At 38.9% G+C, this 18,636-nt stretch overlaps 2 protein-coding genes across 2 annotated transcripts; both read left to right on the top strand.

The window, feature by feature from the left end:
- The first annotated feature begins 1,239 nt into the window (after positions 1–1,239).
- LOC110533032 (homeobox protein Hox-C13a-like) lies at positions 1,240–5,554 on the top strand. Its single transcript, XM_021617159.2, has 2 exons — positions 1,240–2,243; positions 4,463–5,554. The coding sequence occupies exons 1-2, from the start codon at positions 1,580–1,582 to the stop codon at positions 4,720–4,722; spliced, it is 924 nt and encodes a 307-aa protein (XP_021472834.1). The 5' UTR covers positions 1,240–1,579; the 3' UTR covers positions 4,723–5,554.
- Positions 5,555–13,483: 7,929 nt separating this feature from the next.
- LOC110532675 (homeobox protein Hox-C12a) lies at positions 13,484–17,561 on the top strand. Its single transcript, XM_021616766.2, has 2 exons — positions 13,484–14,607; positions 15,538–17,561. Exons 1-2 carry the CDS (start codon positions 13,992–13,994, stop codon positions 15,774–15,776), a joined length of 855 nt encoding a protein of 284 aa, XP_021472441.1. The 5' UTR covers positions 13,484–13,991; the 3' UTR covers positions 15,777–17,561.
- The last annotated feature ends 1,075 nt before the right edge of the window (positions 17,562–18,636 follow it).

The raw sequence follows: 18,636 nt of genomic DNA, 5'->3' as shown, positions 1-18,636 counted from the left end.
GACTAGTATTACCAGTTATAGACATTAATGCATTAGTCCAAAGGAAAGAAGGACAAATGAATCAGAAACGGAATCTTTATTCCAAACTATGAATAGGTCCAACCGCTTATTTTTTATTTCAGCTGACAGGGTATTATTAAAAATAGTGGAACTAACAAAACTCACTTGCGAGGTTAATTTTTCTGAAGTCTTTCTGAAGTCTACCGATTGCAAAAGGCTGGAAAAACTGAAGCTTTTTGCAAAAGTATAGCTATCAATATTTCTTCGAAGACGAAGGCATACGATAAGAACAACATATAGACAGATCTTGCTTATTTTAGTTAAACCTGACCCAAGATTCAGCTTTTACGCGTTACCTTTGGATTACCCAAAGGTGCCAAATGTGATGCCCAATATTTTCTCTCACAAATATGATTGTTATTGTTTTAAAAAGAAAGGATAAGTCATCTTTAGAGCTGAAATAAAGTGCATTTGGAATACGTGATTATATCTCACCAAGTATATTTTGAAATTAAAGATGCAATCCTGTAGCATAATTCAAAGCTCTGAATTATTTTTTTACAAATTAGACCAAGAAGTTGAATTCATGCCAAAACAGTTTCGAAATCCTGAAACTGATTAGCCGTAGTTGACACAGTTTACTGACAAACATATAGCCTTAATGATTTACCAATGGTCGATCGTATCATTATTTGTATTCCTAAGAAATGTGCATTTGTGTCTGCATTGCCATACCAATGTTAGTCGCAAAAAATATGATATTAAAACAAATGTAGACATGGTCAATAGTGTGTTAACCACTCCTGTGAATATGCAAGTCTGAATATGCATTTTAATCGTCATGCAGCCAAAACATTTTCCACTCTGACTCTAAAAGAGATTATTGTATGGAACATTGCATTTGTTAGTGAAACCAGCACACTGTCACGCATTGAAGCGAATGAAATATGATGCAATATGGTTACTTTAGTATAAATATAAAAATGCCTAGACCTGCATATTCATTTATTATAATAACATTTTTTTCCTCAAGCTCAGTAATTAAATGTTTCTTTACATTTAAGTAATTTAGCAGACGCTCTTGTCCAGAGCAATAATGGTTAATTGGCTTGCTCAAGGTTATATTCACATATTTTACACTTTGTCCGCTCGGGGATTCGAACTAGTAACCTTTCAGTTAACGGTCCAACGCTCTAACCACTAGAGTACCTGCGGCTACTTCAGGTTAACGTTTTCCAGTGTCGGCCAAACTTTGCAGGTTGTCTCATTTCCCCTTCTTCGTCTAAGGTTTCCAACCTCCCCTTTAAAGATGTTCGCGTATGTGACTTCAGCCAATGATAGGACCCTGTATTCCCCAGAAAGAAGCGATGAAACTTGAGCTGCTAGTTGTTTATAGGGATTTTCTCCCCCCACTCACAAGCCTGAATCTCTTCGGGCTGGTTAGCATATCACGTGTCAGAACCATAACGAACTGGACACACGGGGTCATGGTTGCGCATGCGCTCGCGTAATATCTAGTTGGAAATGAGGTGTCCGTCTTGGAGTAGTCGACTTTTAAAAAGCATCCGCAACCCCTGATATGACAACTTCACTGGTTCTGCATCCACGCTGGGCGGACACCTTGATGTACGTTTATGAAAAAAGCCCGAATGAAAATAATCCGAATAAAAACCAAACAATGGAGGGATTGAGCGGGAATTGCCCGGCGACCCATTGCAGGGACCTAATGTCGCACCCTGGGTTGGGGCGACATTCGGGCACTATAGCGACCCATCAGGGCTCTATGTACTCGGATATTTCTTCCCCAGACACCGGCCGACAGTGTCCTGCTCCCCAAACCTCCTCCAGTCCATCTCTGAGCTACGGTTATCCGTTTGGAAACCCTTATTACGGTTGTAGGTTATCTCACTCGCACAACGTGAACTTGCAGCAGAAGCCCTGCTCGTACCACCCTGCAGAGAAATATGGCGACCCCACCAGCACCGCTTTGCCCACCGAAGAGCTGTCTAGCAGGGCGAAAGAGTTCGCCTTCTACCCCAGTTTTGCTAGCTCATACCAAGCGGTTCCTGGATATCTAGATATGTCAGTGGTTCCCGGGATCAGCCACCCCGAACCCAGGCACGACGCGTTGATTCCTATGGAGGGCTACCAGCACTGGGCTCTGTCGAATGGCTGGGATGGGCAGGTGTACTGTTCCAAGGAGCAAACACAGTCCACTCATCTTTGGAAATCTTCATTTCCAGGTATGAAATTAAACATTTTTAAAATGTCATAACCCCCACCCTTGTTATTACCTATCATTAAATGCAATGGTTTCCTCATCATAACGTAGCCTTATAATTTACCATGTGGCAAACCAAAGCCATGGCTAAGCCTTTATGTCAAGTGTTGTGTGTAGAGTTATATAGAAACGACAATGTATAGCATCCATTTGATACATTCTGTAGGGACAGCGTAATATTTGTGCAAAATTTCACAGCGTAATGAAAATGACAGTCAGGCATGGTAGGCTATTTTCATCCAGTGTTGGCGCGGTTGGCTGGTTATGAGGCTGATCGCTTCAATATGCCAAAATCAATGTCACTTCCTTCAATTTAACTCAACACCATGGTTTGTGCTTTAGTTGAAATCACAGCTGAAAAATCTATCGTCATAGAAAATAGCTTACCCGGTGTGATTTTATGTATCTGGTGAAAAACACCATAAACGCGCATTGTAGAAACAAAACAATTAGTCTCAGCTTTGTTATTTACAAGTCACAACATGAATACAATAGTGCTTAAACCAGGTAGTCAGTCATGCAGCGGCATAACAACATACCTTAGCCGCTTGTATTATAAAAGCAAGCTAGGCTACTGTTTGGATTGTGCCAATAAATCTCTGCCGAATCTTTGTCAACAGCGCCCAATGTTTCGCGAGGGCGCGTTTTGCATGTGAGAATCACTGTTCCATTCGCCCATGACCAAAGCATCTAATATCTGACTCAAATACTGTGTTGCATAAGTATTTCATAAGTATTTATAATTCAATGGCTTTTGGAAAGACAAGCTTTCCTTTTGTATTGGCTACATAGCCTAGTCTGATATTTGATAAAGAAAAGCGTCCAGTATGCTGTTTACACGGTGTTTACTAGAGTGCTTAGTTAACCACAAGGTTTTATCGTCTTGGTGAAATGTGTATTTGCATTTCGGACACGGAGGAGTTGTTGCCCTAGCTAGCTCTCCCCTCACGCCATTTTGCCTCCTTTTCCAGGAGATTCCTCAAAAACACACACGCGGACGAAGAGCGCGCGCGCAGGACGCACAACACACACACACGCACAAACAAACACAAACACAAGAAAACTATCTCTCACACACACACAAAACTCTCTCTCTCTCACACACACTCTCTCTCTCTCTCTCTCCCTCTCTCTCACAAACACACACACACACACACACACCCACACAAACACACACACACACACACACACACACACACACACACACACACACACACACACACACACACACACACACACACACACACACACACACACACACACACACGTGTAGCCTATGGGTCTGTTATAGACAACTTTTTGAGCAAGCCAGACAATCCTAACTCATAGCTATAGGTAGCTCAAGTCGCATCCCAATTCCCAACTTAAATCAAACGTCAGATGTTATGCAAAAGGTTGAGCGCGTCAACGGGTTCTTGATTAGTAAGTGCTCATCGGATCATCACAGTACAATACCAAACATCTTCAAAGATCCAGGGCATACCTGCATAATTACGCAATGATATGTCCACTGTTGAAATAGGTATTGTTGATATATTCATATATTTATTTCAAAACCATAAACATTGTGAGTATTATATGAACATCGTTAAGTATTTGGGGGTAACATTGTGTACATCAGCAAGGCTAAACATGTTTTTCTCATAAAAATCTGAAAAAATACTATACTTACATCCTCTTTTCGATGTATACAAGGAGGTATAAACGATGTATCGACCCCCAAGGCCCATTTCTGTGTCGTTCATATCTTTATTACGGATCAAGATTCTTATATTTTGAAGAAATAAAATATTTCACGAATTTGTCATGTATACTGAGTGCCTGTAACTCAAAGAAAATATGTTCTAATACCTCATACACCTCGCGTACCTAGCTAAATATATATAACAATGTGCTTGATATATGCTTGTATTTGAACATCAAGGAGGAAAGCTTATAGATAAAAACGTATACCAATAAAAAAGTAAATACCAATTGTGCGTCCAAAAATATCGTGCGTCATGTTTACATTTCGCCCATAGATAATTTATTAGCCTGAATCTAATGTCTATGAGTTATTTTTGACATAAAAGGCATCTCCATAACAAACATATTGATACATGAAATACATTTGAATTAATCAGATTAGTGAATAGTGGTGGGAAATGTGTTTGCGTAATACATATCTCCTTTTCTCTCCAGACGTAGTCCCTTTGCAGCCTGAGGTCAGTAACTACCGTCGTGGACGTAAGAAGCGGGTTCCCTACACCAAGCTCCAACTGAAGGAGCTGGAGAAAGAGTACGCTGGCAGCAAATTCATCACCAAAGACAAGAGAAGACGCATCTCTGCTGGGACCAACCTCTCAGAGCGCCAAGTCACAATTTGGTTCCAGAACCGACGGGTGAAAGAGAAGAAATTTGTCAGTAAATCCAAGACTAGTAATCATATGCATACTACTTGATAGATTCCCGGCCCATTCTACACTGCAGCTGATATCCATCCCACCATCTTCCAATCCATGATTTACCTCTTAGCGACAACCATGCCAGAAGAACACGTCGGCAGTGTATTTCAATTAAATTCCAATGGTCCACACACTCCACGCTACAAACCCTCTTTTTTCCATTTAGAGAAAGAAATGCTCTAAAAACTGTGAAGATATTGAGAAATCAGTTCAACTCTGTTTTATATGAATGTACATATATAAATATATAATATTTAAAACGATATTTGTATTTCAAAAAGACACAAGGATTGCGTGTTTTTTTCTCTCAAACCAATCTCACGAGGAATATTGACATTTCCAAGACTTTTCATCCAACAGACAGCCAGATGAAAACAAGATATTTTCCTCATGTCATCAACAGAAAGTTAACTGAAATATGGACATAAACTTGTCAGGGAGAACGATAACTTCAATTAACTCGAAATTCTACACAAAAAAACAATGAGATGTATTTTCTTCAGCCAAGAACTCACAGACTGGGTTTTTGCGGGGGCGACGGATGATACAATGGTTCTTTAAAACTGCTCCCGTTCCGGATTTCAGAAGCTATATATGTTGTCCTCCTGTCTTTTCTGTCTTTCTTGTTAATAGGGTAAAAGCAAGGCTGCTATTGTTATACATGTACAGTGCAATGCCTTCATTATTTAATGCATATTCTCTCGTATGACAGGGCTGTAAATTGGAATGTCTCAAACTCTTTATGTGTTCCTTTATCAGTGAAGGATAATGTCTGTCATGCAACTTGAATGATTGTAAGCAATTAAAGTCCGTGAATATTACACATAAATGCACATTCGTTTTCCTTTGTTTTCTGTTTATAGTGGGCTATATACAGTACAGATCATTAGGAGCTGTTCAGGTGCCTTGGAAGCAGACAGTCTTGTAACTGTCTCTCCTGCAGTAGGCTATGTGCACTGTATTGTGGTGTTTTAAACATACTGGTGACATGTTTCATAAAGACATGATGATGATTAACATCATTTCAATATTTTCACCCCGGTCAAACAAGGTTATTTGTTGAAATATCATGAATTAAATATTGTGGTTCTTTCCTGACGCCTGTAGTAAGTAATCATATCACTCAGTGGAACTTAGTTTGCAGTGCATTCTGTCTGACATCCTCGTGGCCAGTCCAACAAGCAGGACTGACATTGAACAGCCCTGGTATTGACGAACCGTTTGTATAGAAGAGGATATATGTGTATACGTGCTTTGGATAGACATGTATGAAATTGACATGTACGCCTTGGAGATCCATTGGACAAAAATGGTTCATATTCAACTGCGTATCCTTTGACGCGTTAACTTAGGATAGGTTGTATGGGTAGGCTTATGTAATAGGCCCACCTAATACAGGCCTGTATAATACGTTTATATTGCACTGTTGTTTAAGTAGAGAATTAAACTTTCCACAAAGTTTAATGTGGAGGCTTGCAATGTGAGATTACGACGTCTTTCTGATTCTTCCAATTACTTCCTTCTAACTCAACTCAATATAATAGAAATGTCTGCTTACCAGATGTACCAGGACACAGCAACAGTATTCGCTAGCCTCGTGTTCGGTATTGAACAGCAAACGAATAAACGATCAGTGATAGGCTATATTTGGTTTTTCATGCGCACCTACATTTAGATCAAAGCAATGTAGGCATACAATGTCTTAATGTCTTCTTACCTTCCTAAAGAAACACAATACCCTGAAAAAATAAAATATTCCATAACACACAAACACACACAAAAACACGCACACACAATGTTGATATTTCGACAGCTAGGCTATATTCTTTAAATCCAAGTTCATGCTAAAGTAACGTAGTTCAGTTTCACTAAATTCATAGACTTACAGCAGCTCATCCACATATGTTTTCCTTACCCTAGAAATAACGAAGCATTCCATAACAGAGGAGACCTTCTCCATGATTTACCCGAAGTTACTCGTGACTCGTGATATTGACTTGCTTTTTCAGGTTGACTACGGGCCTCCGAAATACCTTTTCGTATACTTGAGTAATAGTGCATGTGTCATATATATGTCATATGTTAGCTATAATTTCTCAAGGAATGTAAAGTAAGTATTTTGCGCCTAAAACTGGATATAAACTTGCGTTTAAATTCATTTAGCGATTTCTGCTTAAAGTTGGTTCACACGCCCGTATTCCAAGCTATATAATTCCGTCCAAAGTCCATAACCTATTCATGCTGTAAATGTATTGAAGCAGTTATAGTATCATCGTCTCCGCCATTGTTAGGCCTATTTTATAGAACCAATATACTGTAGATATTCTTAGATTGTTTTTGTTGTTACCAGGCTTATTTCTGGTTTTAAAGGACACACCACACACACACACACACACACACACACACACACACACACACACACACACACACACAGAGAGAGAGAGAGAGAGATGGGACCACTCACCAAACATCAAGCAAATAACACTATGCCTTTTTCTCAGTTTCTTGAAACATTACGCACCATTACCCACAGGACTACTTGTGCCCATATGCTTCATTGGTCAACCAGATAATGCTTCTTTGAAATTGTAGTAAGCAAATGCGAAGCGTATAAATAGCGGTGTTTGACGTCTGGGGCACCTCTTTACCCTTGACCGTGACTATGCAGCCAGCCACTTTGACCTTGACATCAGAGCAGCGCGTGAATACTAAACAGGGGGCTGGGCGAGCTGAGCAGGGAAGGCCCACGGGTTGTTTGCAGGCAAATAATGTGTTTTTTCCCTGTCTAGACAGCTAGACTTAATGACATGCCATAAATACATAAAAAGGGGAAATGCACCGATATCCTACTGGCCTGACCATCTCTGACTGGTGACCAACTCAGAGTGAGCCTTTTCGTTAACATTTGGGTTTCTGTGTCATCGTTTGTGTTAAACAGAGCATACCTTTCTCTCAAAGTGGGTTATTCTCTTCTCTCCTCTCTCTCTCTCTCTCTCTCTCTCTCAGCCCCGTGCTACTCAAAACCAACCAATGGTTTCATGCACTCATTATGAAGTGTGCGTGTGTGTTATTGACCACAAAGGACAGGTATAACGTTGACGTCTCCAAACACCGACGCCTATCTGACTGCAGGGAGCAGCCATGACGTGTCCTGGGCTCGAGACACGGCTCACCTCACGCGCAGCTTCTGTCTGAGAATAAATGAAATATGCCGAAGTGGGACGTCGCCCACAGCATACCGATTTAAGGTAATAGCCATTTTCTTATTTTATTTATGCATATTTGGTCAAATGACAGCACATTTTAGACAACTGGTATTCCTTTTTTGTGCTAGAAAGTACAACTTTGCTTGGTTCAGCTGCTATAGGCATTGTTATTCATGTGCAATAACAATGCAATCTTTATTTAAGGATGTCAATATGCCGCCTTTCTATTCAAATATTACATACACGATTTTATTTAAAACAATATTTTGCATTGAAGGCAAACCAAATTACAAATAGCCCCCCCCAACCACACCACCCACACCACCCAACACACGAACTATTTGTTGTAAACTTACTTCATACTTCTACAAATCTTGTATTTTCACTAAATACACTGAAAGTGAATGGACAATTTGAATCATGACAAATCCAGAACAATTATTCAGACGTTTACTTTATATAATCCAGGATTTCATATTAGCCTAGTTAATTTTCATACATCACGCTCAATCTACAATATCTGAGAACGTTTTAAATTGAGAATTATGAAAATTGACTAATGTCTATGATGTGACAAGCTTAGATATTGCGTGTTGAGTTAAACAATTTAGTGAAACAATAGCTAATTAAATCAGGCACCGAGGGTGTCGAAATTCTTGAATCATTCACGCAAAGGCTTAAATCGTTTGTTTTAAATGTTTATTCACTCAACATTGTCAATCATTTTCGGCATTCTAACTGATCATTTCAGGAAAGAGTGTTTTGACCAATCAAAAACACAAGACACCTTCACTCCAAATGGAATGGAATAATTTGGCCAGTGAAAATGGCATGTAGTCGTACACTTACTTCCTTTAGATTATAACAAGTAACCAAAAAGTACTTATTTGATACAAGTTTCAAAATGTAAATGAAAGCTTTGGCTAATGTGTAGGCCTAGTCTGGTTAAAATATGAAATAGGGCTATAGAGTGAATAGCTTGTGGATGCTGCCAGGCCCCGGCCCAACCAAATAGATGGCGCTGGCCCCAGCCAGCATGTTGCTGAGCAGGGTTCTAGAGAGAAAAAGCTGAATTGAGAAGGGGGCTGATAACCTCTGGTGGTGGCAAGGTGAAAATACCAGGGTGTAGAAATGAAACCTGGATTTATTTTTGAATTCATTCAGTCAGTCACATGAACGGGTTGGTTGTTTAGGGTTGGCTTAGATTGTTGACAACATATAAAATATATTTCCTCTCTAATGTTTATTGAAAACGTAAATACATTTGCACAATGAGCACTTGTTGTCTCTCAAATACATCGTTACAGATGTTGGTTATTAAGCTAGCGAATTTTAGCCATATTAGCATAGACATTAGTCAAAACACCTCAAAACAAGACATGGTATCAAGAACAATATAAAACCAGCTGAAACGAGCCAACTACGATTCCCCACATGGTAGTTATTGTAATTGTTGCTAGCTATATGGCTATCCAGAATCACAACAACAAACAGACTTCTGCCCCTGTTGACGCGCACGCATTGTTTCCGTGACATTGTCAACTAACCCATCTGTACAACAAACGATGCTGTATCTTGCAATGATCATTATTACTATTAGGCTATTACTTTTTAACATCAATAAGCCTATATTTGAGCCTAACACTTAATCCATATTCATATTATAACATAGTATTGTTATTATTGTTGCTGTTAAATTTATACCATGTCTTGTTTTGAGGTGTTTTGACTAATGTCCATGCTAATATGGCTAAAATTCACTAGCTAGTTAACCGACAACTATAACAATGTATTTGAGAGACAAGTGCTCATTGTGCAAATGTGTTTATGTTTTCAATAAACATTGGAGACTAAATATAGTTTACATGTTGTCAACAATCTAAGCCAACCCTAAACAACCAACTCGTCCATGTGACTGACTGAATTTGTGGTTCTTATTATTGTTGTTAGTGAAGTTTTACTTTTGTTTTTGTTATCATTATACAGTACGCTATATTAATTATGCATATTGTTGTTTTGTTGTGGTGATGTTATCCATTTCTTAAATCCCAACATAACGATTATGCTCCATAGCGTTCATACATTTCTTATATCCCAACATAACGACGTCCCATAGCGATTTTGGGTTTTAGCGACTCTTTCCTCTTAGGCACATGATTCATATTTTCAAGATGATTCATATGAATGGTTTATGTTGTGTTGGTAATGCTATTTGCGTCATTTTTTAGCTATAGCTACAGGCTCTTCCAACGCCACATTATGTAGATAGATGGTGGTTCGTTTGTAGCTATTTACTTAGGCCTACTGATTGCTGTTCTAACGGATTAGGAATAATAATGTTAGGCTATGCGTAAAATGCCTGAGTATATGTTTTGAAAGAATTTGATAATTGCCACGCACGCACACACACACACACACACACACACACACACATACACACACATATATTACGTGTCACCATGCACAGGCTTACACTGGCCGAATAGTCATAGAACTTTATAATTTATTTAAAAAAAATATTCACACGCAATTATATGATATTTCGCAATGATCTTCCAAAAACAATTGTTTTGAACAAATGTTTTGACGGTCAAGTTCAAAGGGTGTGCACCCATAGACTGGTGTTAAAATATCTAATATTGTAGCACGAGCCACTTCGTTATAGGTATGATATTAAATCCTAATTATTTATAATTTAAAGTTTAATATAACCATATTTTATAACAGAAGCCTATTTTAACAGTATACTCTAGTTCACTATTATTTTTCTAAATGGAAATTTCTTCCTATATTAAAATAGACAGAATTAAATAGGCTACACATAAAATCTTGCAGTTCTCTAAGCGTTGTTCACAATCAGGGAGGTCTTATCCTTGAGGGGAACTTTAAAAAAGATCCGAGGCCATAACCGTGGCAACCTGTCTGCACAAAATCAAAGTGGAGTAAAAAAGTCCTTTGTTTCCGCTATTGCCCTGTCTGGACAGGCCGAGAGATTCCAAGACAGAAATTCCAATCCCGAGCCTCCAGACAGCGCACGAGACAGTGACCTTGAACTGACAACCAGTATTTCCCAACTGTCGTTTTGTAAAATAATATAGACCTATCAAAAATACTTACTTTCTCAGAATATCACAGAATATCAGTTGAGTGTTGCTCAATTCCCCTACGCTTCCAAAGGTATCGTCTGTATCAAATGTGAATCCAGAAATCGTTCAGTGTGAATGTGAACTAGGCTTGTTGGAGAGCTGGTCTGGATCGAAGGCGTGGTGGCATTGGGGGGTCTGGTCTGCTGTCTGCTGCGGCACAACGACGCTGTTGCCTCAATTCTCTTTGAGGTAAAGTGGAACCATTATACATAATGCAGATTCACTTTTAATATATATATCGATAATTAAAGCTCTACTTTGAAAATGGTCATGGACTTTTCATTACATGGTTACAGACATTATCTCGTCTTGTAATTAAATTTTTTGCTTTGGCAACTTTTCCTAGAATGGATTACTATGTCGTAATTAAGAACATGAGAGGTTGTGAACTAACCCGATACCAAGTGATCTCCCACAGTGCTCAGACGGCTGTAGTTAGACTCATAACATATAATAACATTTATGTTGTTGTACTGCATTGCAATACTTACTAAGGGTCTGCAATGATTGGAGAAGAAATTCTGAAAGTGCTCGAGGCCAGATTAAAACTCAAAGAATTCAAAGCAGCGTTTCCAATTTCAAATGTATATTTTTCGTTCTATTTAGAGGCTGAGGCGCGCTGGTTCTCTGTGATATCTGTCACTGCTAACGATGGATCAAATAACGTGTGGGTTGCATAAAAAAATGTCTGAGTTGAAAATTGTGCAGCGACCAATGTAGCCTATGTGAAACTAATTAGGCTAGTATTCTCAGATAAGGCTTTGTACTTCTTGTATATGCAGGAATATTCAAATTGCAAGTACAAAATGCCACATGTTTAACATGTACATCTAAAATGTTATATAACTTCTACAATTACGTTGTCAGTAGGCCTAAGTTATTTTATTTACCGATATTTTCTATTTTCTATTTTACAGAGTTATGCTGTTCTGACGTATAATATGAACATAAAGTAAATTGTCAAATTGTTTTGGACAAAGAGTTATAAATCCACGTTATAGCAGATCATCAGTATTATTATACATCAAATAGGATGGTAAGGAGTTATATTCCTTTACCATACCCTCAACACACAGTTCTGTATGTTGCAATATCCTTATGACGTAAAACCGCGCGTGATATTTAATTGATATTATGGTAACGCATTCTTCATGAAAATAATGTGAATGGTTAACATGTTTTAAGATCAATAAAGCGCAATTTTGCTCATGCACTTGAGTAGAACGGACAAATTCAGAGCAATATGCATTCATTAATTTATGTAAGTCTTTATTTAGTAGGCCTTATTTATGCCTATAAGAAGTCAGCCGTAATCGTCACCAGTGCTACAGACATCTGGGAACATAGGCAATGAGCCTTAACCCATAAGTCTACACACGTGCGCATAAGAGACGTTACATAATTACATTTAAAAGGGGTATGCATTTTTGATTACAAATTTGCAGATCTGAGGCGGCAGTTAGCCTAGCGGTTGAGAGTGTTGGCACAGTAATCAACAATTTGCTGGTTCCAATTCCAGAGTAGACTGGGTGAAAAATCTATCGATGTGCCCTTGAGCAATGCACTTAAGCCTAATTGCTCCTGTAAGTCGCTCTAGATAAGAGCGTCTGCTAAATTACGTGTAATGTAGGTGTAGATAAGTTTGTTTTTGTCGGTCTTGCCCGGTGTCTAAACATTACGTAACTTCAGAAGAATTAATATGAGTGTCAGTACTAAGCTATATATTAGAAGGATTTATATCTAAGAATGCACTCTGAGTCTAAGCATTTCCAGATACCTTCAATGCAATTGATGAGAGGATCTGTGGACCAGATGGGAGGAGAAGAAAGAGAAAGAATATGGTACCATACCATCCACTGGCGTATATGTTGAACATTTTGACAGGCTTAGACCACATTGGAATGTATTTGCTAACTGTTGGCTACGTGCCTGAATGATATGCATAGGAGTCGTATTTTTTAACAAATATGGTAAAGTGATTACATTTTTTTTTGCTGAGACTAAGCATTCATTTTTGCTGTTGTACTATAGCATATAAGAAAGTATTTTTCCTCTAAAATTGTTCTCTAGTGGTGCTTTGCTATTATAACAGCTACACTGTGATGCATAATAGCGATTCCTACAGAGCATATTCAGAATGATAATACTACAAATCAACTCATTAATGGAATATGGTTCAGCACGTCTCCACCGATTGAATCTGTTAAGTTCCCTCTGCTAACTTGTAAAGTTTATATAAAATAATTGTGAGAGGTATAGGCCTATCACCGTCCTCATAGAGTTTGGCTGCGAACGTTTATAGGGGGTATCTGTTAAAGTTGTTCATGGGTGTATGGGAGAATATTATGTGAGATATACACTCTTAAAGTAACCTTATAGAATAACGTCTGATTTTAACAGAGCCGCTAAAGTAGAGAGCAGCAATGAGCATCAGTCTTTTCTTAAAACAAGCTTGTAAAAGACGGACATCACAGCTTTATATGACATTTAATTCAAACATAATTTGCTCGAAAAAAACGATGCACCTTCTCCTTGTAGGAAAATAAATAGTTTTCATAAGAAATAGTATTTTAAAACCTTTGCCAGCTAATAAAAATATTAAACGAGACTAGGGACTGTTACATATATTTGTATAGTAGAGGAGAAAAAAGGAGAAGTAGGTTTGGAATCGACTGGGTTCCAGAGAAGAAAAACAAGATTATACATATTTAATAAAACATTTATAGTATTTTTTTTAAAGCACATTAATGTTTTGTTTTGTCTGAGGTGGACCAAGTGGGTGGTACCCTTGTGTAGCATAATTTAGTCCTTAGATCACATGACTTTAGGTTGACCAATCAGGTGCACCCCCAGGTTTAACTACGTTAAATGTCAGATTGCAATAAACTAGAAGCTGTTGGTCGGGCCCGCGGAAATGGGCGAGCATAATCTTCTTAATCCGGGGTTTGTGGGACCTTTGGTAAACATCCACACTGGAGACACTTTTTACTTTCCGAATTTCCGAGCCTCGGGGGGACAACTGGCGGGGCTACCATCTCTCCCCTACCCGAGAAGGGACAATGTTTGCTCCCTCCCGTGGAACCCATCCGAGCCCTGCAATGGATACTCTCAATCATATTTTAGCAGCCCCGTGTCTATTAACCCTTCTTTCAACCGGTCGTGTGAAATTACTCGACCGGAGGAGAGTAAATGTTATTATAGCAATGGCAGCGTGAGCAGCAGAGAGAGCTGTTCAGGTGGTGGCGGGAGCAGCCTAAAGCGAGAGGATAAAGCGAGGGACACATCATCATTCATAACATCTGATCACGGGATGCACTCTGGCATGGGCAGCAATAACATTGGTGCATTTTCTAAGTATAATTATGGGACCGAGCAACTCGCTCAAGACCCGCCATCCTGCCAATCTCTGGAATCCGATTCCAGCTCCTCGCTTCTCAACGAGGGCAGCAAAACTTCCTCCAGCGACCCTCAGACCCTTCTGTCACCAGGAAACCACACCGCCCACTCGGGCAACATAGCTGCATGCGGAGGTGGGTCCCATCCTCATTCATCCAAACACTGTTATATGATATTATAAATCCCCAAAATGCTCGTTTATTATCAAAGGAATTGTGTAGTTCAGCATAGCCAGAGGTTTGTTGTTGGCTCTAGCGATTTGTTATCATGATGCTCATGTTTTGTTTTTTGCCTGTAGGCGACTTCACTTGCGTGGCAGACAAACGCCGCTAGGGGTTTCCTTCAAATATTCCGTCATGCTTCAAGCGTTTGTGTTCAACCAGGAGACTTTAGGCTGCAGACCATTTTAGTCCACGGTCTTAGGTCTTACTGCCACTGCATGCGTCTCATTGTCAGAGACAAATAATGACGAATAAGCTTATCGATGTGAATGTATTAGTTAGGTTTATCTGTATCATTTAGCTTGTTAAAACATGTATATTACGCAAATATTAGGCAGAACAAATGAGTGCAGTGATTTGAAGAGGTGAGTCGCTGTGGATGACGGCATCAAATAGAGAGGGGTTTCGTTTTAATGACTCGTTAACATAATTCATATCTGTCGCTGTGTACTTTAAAGGGGGGGGGGGGGGGGGGTGTTGGGGTTTTTGCAAGGAAATACTTAATTATCGCGTTAACTGTATCAGCTTTAACTGCATCAGTAAAACTTCATGTGACACAAACTATTGTAAATTAGTGGTCCCTTTGCCTTTATGTATAAACTCCGAAGAAGGAAACAGAATTTCAGCTGCAGCTTCTGAACAAACATTCCCCATGTCATCGAATAAGATTCAGACTTAGAAAGGTCTAGATAGATTAGACCACAACAAGTAAAGTGTAACACAACACATGTTTATGTGCGCAGCACAGGAAGTCACATTGAAAGGAGAATAGTCTTGGAGGTGACTGTGAGTTTAGTAGTCCTAACTGGTGTGACTTATCCATATCTTGTATGCCCCCTCCAGGTGCCCCGTGGTACCCGATGCACACCCGGACCCGAAAGAAACGCAAGCCCTACTCCAAGCTCCAACTGGCCGAACTGGAGGGCGAGTTCATACTGAATGAGTTCATCACCAGACAGCGGCGGAGGGAGCTGTCTAACCGCCTCAACCTCAGCGATCAACAGGTTAAAATCTGGTTCCAGAACCGGCGTATGAAGAAGAAGAGACTGATGATGAGGGAGCAAGCTATGGGCTTCTTTTAGATTTAGTAGAGACGTGGCACTATAAGGATAATCGATTGACAGGCAGTGTTTCTCCTGTCTGCAATTGCTATAAATGCATGCATGCACTCACCTAGCCTACTCTCGCTCCATCTCCATCAGAAGGTGCAAAATGTTCAGGAAAATATTTTAGGTGTAGGCCCTAAGGAAAACGACCAAGTGATACTGCTGCGATAACTTAGAATATCTGCAGAGTTATGCAGGATAGTACTACCATAGTGTTGTGGTAAAACACCTATAGCCTACAGACGTTAATCAACTGTGAGATTATATTATTGCGTCAAAAAGGACGGAATTAGTGCATGATGTCCATGACTGATGTCATTTTCTAAACCCTTGAAAATTAACCATTTATTTTGATAAATTACTTGAAAACTAAATTAACAAAATTAAAAGCAATATAATAAACACGAGGCCAGAGTTTGCGATATCTGCTTTCTCTAGTTCCCTGCCATGTGTTTCGGCACGTTCACGGTCACGAGCAAGGAGTCAGACTCCAAGCCGCAAATCAGAGGATCTTAAACCTCCAAGCCAACCTCTCTATGGCTGCAGCGCTTTGAAAGATTATTTACCATGAATTCGTTCATGTGCTGACAACTTTCTCAAGATATTTGATATTGCCCCCCCCCCCAACAGCCTCTGAATAACTTTGAGGGGTTGGATCAGAACATATGAGGTTGTTGTTTAAACACGGGTTCGTGCTGGCTGCTGTCGAAGATCATAGTTCTCGTAGATGTGCTGACAATTATTCTTCAATTATTCTTCCACCATTGAGTTGTTGGAGATCCTTATTGCAATAACAAGCAGAGATATACGTCTTCTTCGTAAATGCACATCCCATAGATAGACTCTCGATAAGCTTTTTGTACTTGAAATAGGCCCAGGAATAACGGTTACCGCTGGAAAAGTGCACATTTAAAATGGGCATCATTGAAAGTAGAACTTGACTGAAAAATAGGCTCAGTGGAAAGAAATATCGTATTATGAACATATATGACATACAAAATCTAAACGCTGGTGTGTGAACCTGTAACATCTGGGCAGCACAATGTATTATAGTATTGAATGTATACTGATTAAACCCCAGCAGTGAAAGACACAGTGAAGCATGTTAGTGATTATGTGAAAAATAAACAAATGGATGATACATAATGATTGCTCGGTACCTTATGACTTTTAAAGTAGAAACAACTGAAAGATTGAAAGACATATCGTCGCATTTTAAAAACCTTTATGATGTATGCATATTATAATTATAATGATTATAATGCATTGGTCGGAGGTACTGACTATCATTTGTAGGCTACTGTATTTGGTATTCGTTATGTACTATATGGTGTCTCTTTTTACCTTATAACGTGTAGCAAATTGTAAAAGTATGGAAATAATATGATATTTGGGGATATCCTATCTCAATATAATATTGTTTTATGTTAATGTTCCAATATACGTGTATATTGTATACGTGTATAACCATTATATACATATAATGGTTATATGAAATGAAGATTTCATACAGCCATGACATGGTTATAAAAAATTGTATGATATGATACTATTTACATTATATTTCAGGATAGCCTTTCTCAGTCTGATAGTGTTATGTTATTGGTCCTTATTTTTTTGTACAATATTGCGTTCCCTTATTTGCTCTTGTGAGGGTTGCTTAAAACGTTGTGTTGTATAAAAGTAAAAATGACATGAATGTATCTATGTTTGAATAAGGTTTCTAATAAACAGAATCTTTAAAAAATAAAAAAGGTTATACCACTGTCATTTTACTGTTCTTTCAAGTACTTTATTATGTGATAATGGCACAACAAATGAGTCGCATTCTAGCATTACACACGGTTATTGCGTTGGATTCTTGTTTGGATATACACGACATATATCTAAGATCAGCTATAGCTTTATTTTGTTTCCGTTTTTCTTCTAAAACAAACATTTTGAAGATCTGTAATAAATGCTACTCGGAGTGTGGCAACACATATACTGTAAGTTGAGTAGCTTCCTCATCTAAATATTATAAACACATCTTGCAGTTCAAAGGCCAGGTAGTCCATGTCGCTGGAATGCAATAAAACAGTGACTTGAACAGACAATAGCAGTAATAGGACTACATTCCAGTTATAATATCCTGAACCTCATAGTTGGCTGGATATTCTGATTATATTCACCTACATGCTGTTTCAATGAACTTTTACTGTGCTCCGTAGTTGAAGTGATGTATGTGTACAAGAACCCCAGCGCTCTCATTTGGTAATGACAGGTAAACAAAAAATATAGAGTTTGCGTTGCACATATCAGCCAAATAACTCTCAAACATAATTATCATTGAAAAAAAATAATATTGGGTATTAAGGGTTTGTCACAATAAAGTGGTGGCTTGTGTTTTTTTTCTGAATTGAGATCAGTTGTTGGCATTTCAGTGAACTGTGGATGGCCGGATCCGGTGACCGACTCCTGGCACCAGTCAAGTGGTCTGAATTAGTCCCTGTATATCAAAAAATACTTACGCCTACATCATACGCTGCTGCCACTTGTGCGTTGTGCCTATACTTTACTAGCCTACCATACCGTGTTGAATATAGCTTACTAGCCTACCATACCGTGTTGAATATAGTTTACTAGCCTACCATACCGTGTTGAATATAGCTTACTAGCCTACCATACCGTGTTGAATATCGTTTACTAGCCTACCATACCGTGTTGAATATAGCTTACTAGTCTACCATACCGTGTTGAATATAGTTTACTAGCCTACCATACCGTGTTGAATATAGTTTACTAGCCTACCATACCGTGTTGAATATAGCTTACTAGCCTACCATACCGTGTTGAA

This window comes from Oncorhynchus mykiss, chromosome 9, assembly GCF_013265735.2.
Source record: "Oncorhynchus mykiss isolate Arlee chromosome 9, USDA_OmykA_1.1, whole genome shotgun sequence".
Classification (NCBI taxonomy): domain Eukaryota; kingdom Metazoa; phylum Chordata; class Actinopteri; order Salmoniformes; family Salmonidae; genus Oncorhynchus; species Oncorhynchus mykiss.
The sequence above is the reverse complement of the archived record's forward strand: the minus strand, read 5'-3'. Positions and strand labels throughout refer to the sequence as shown.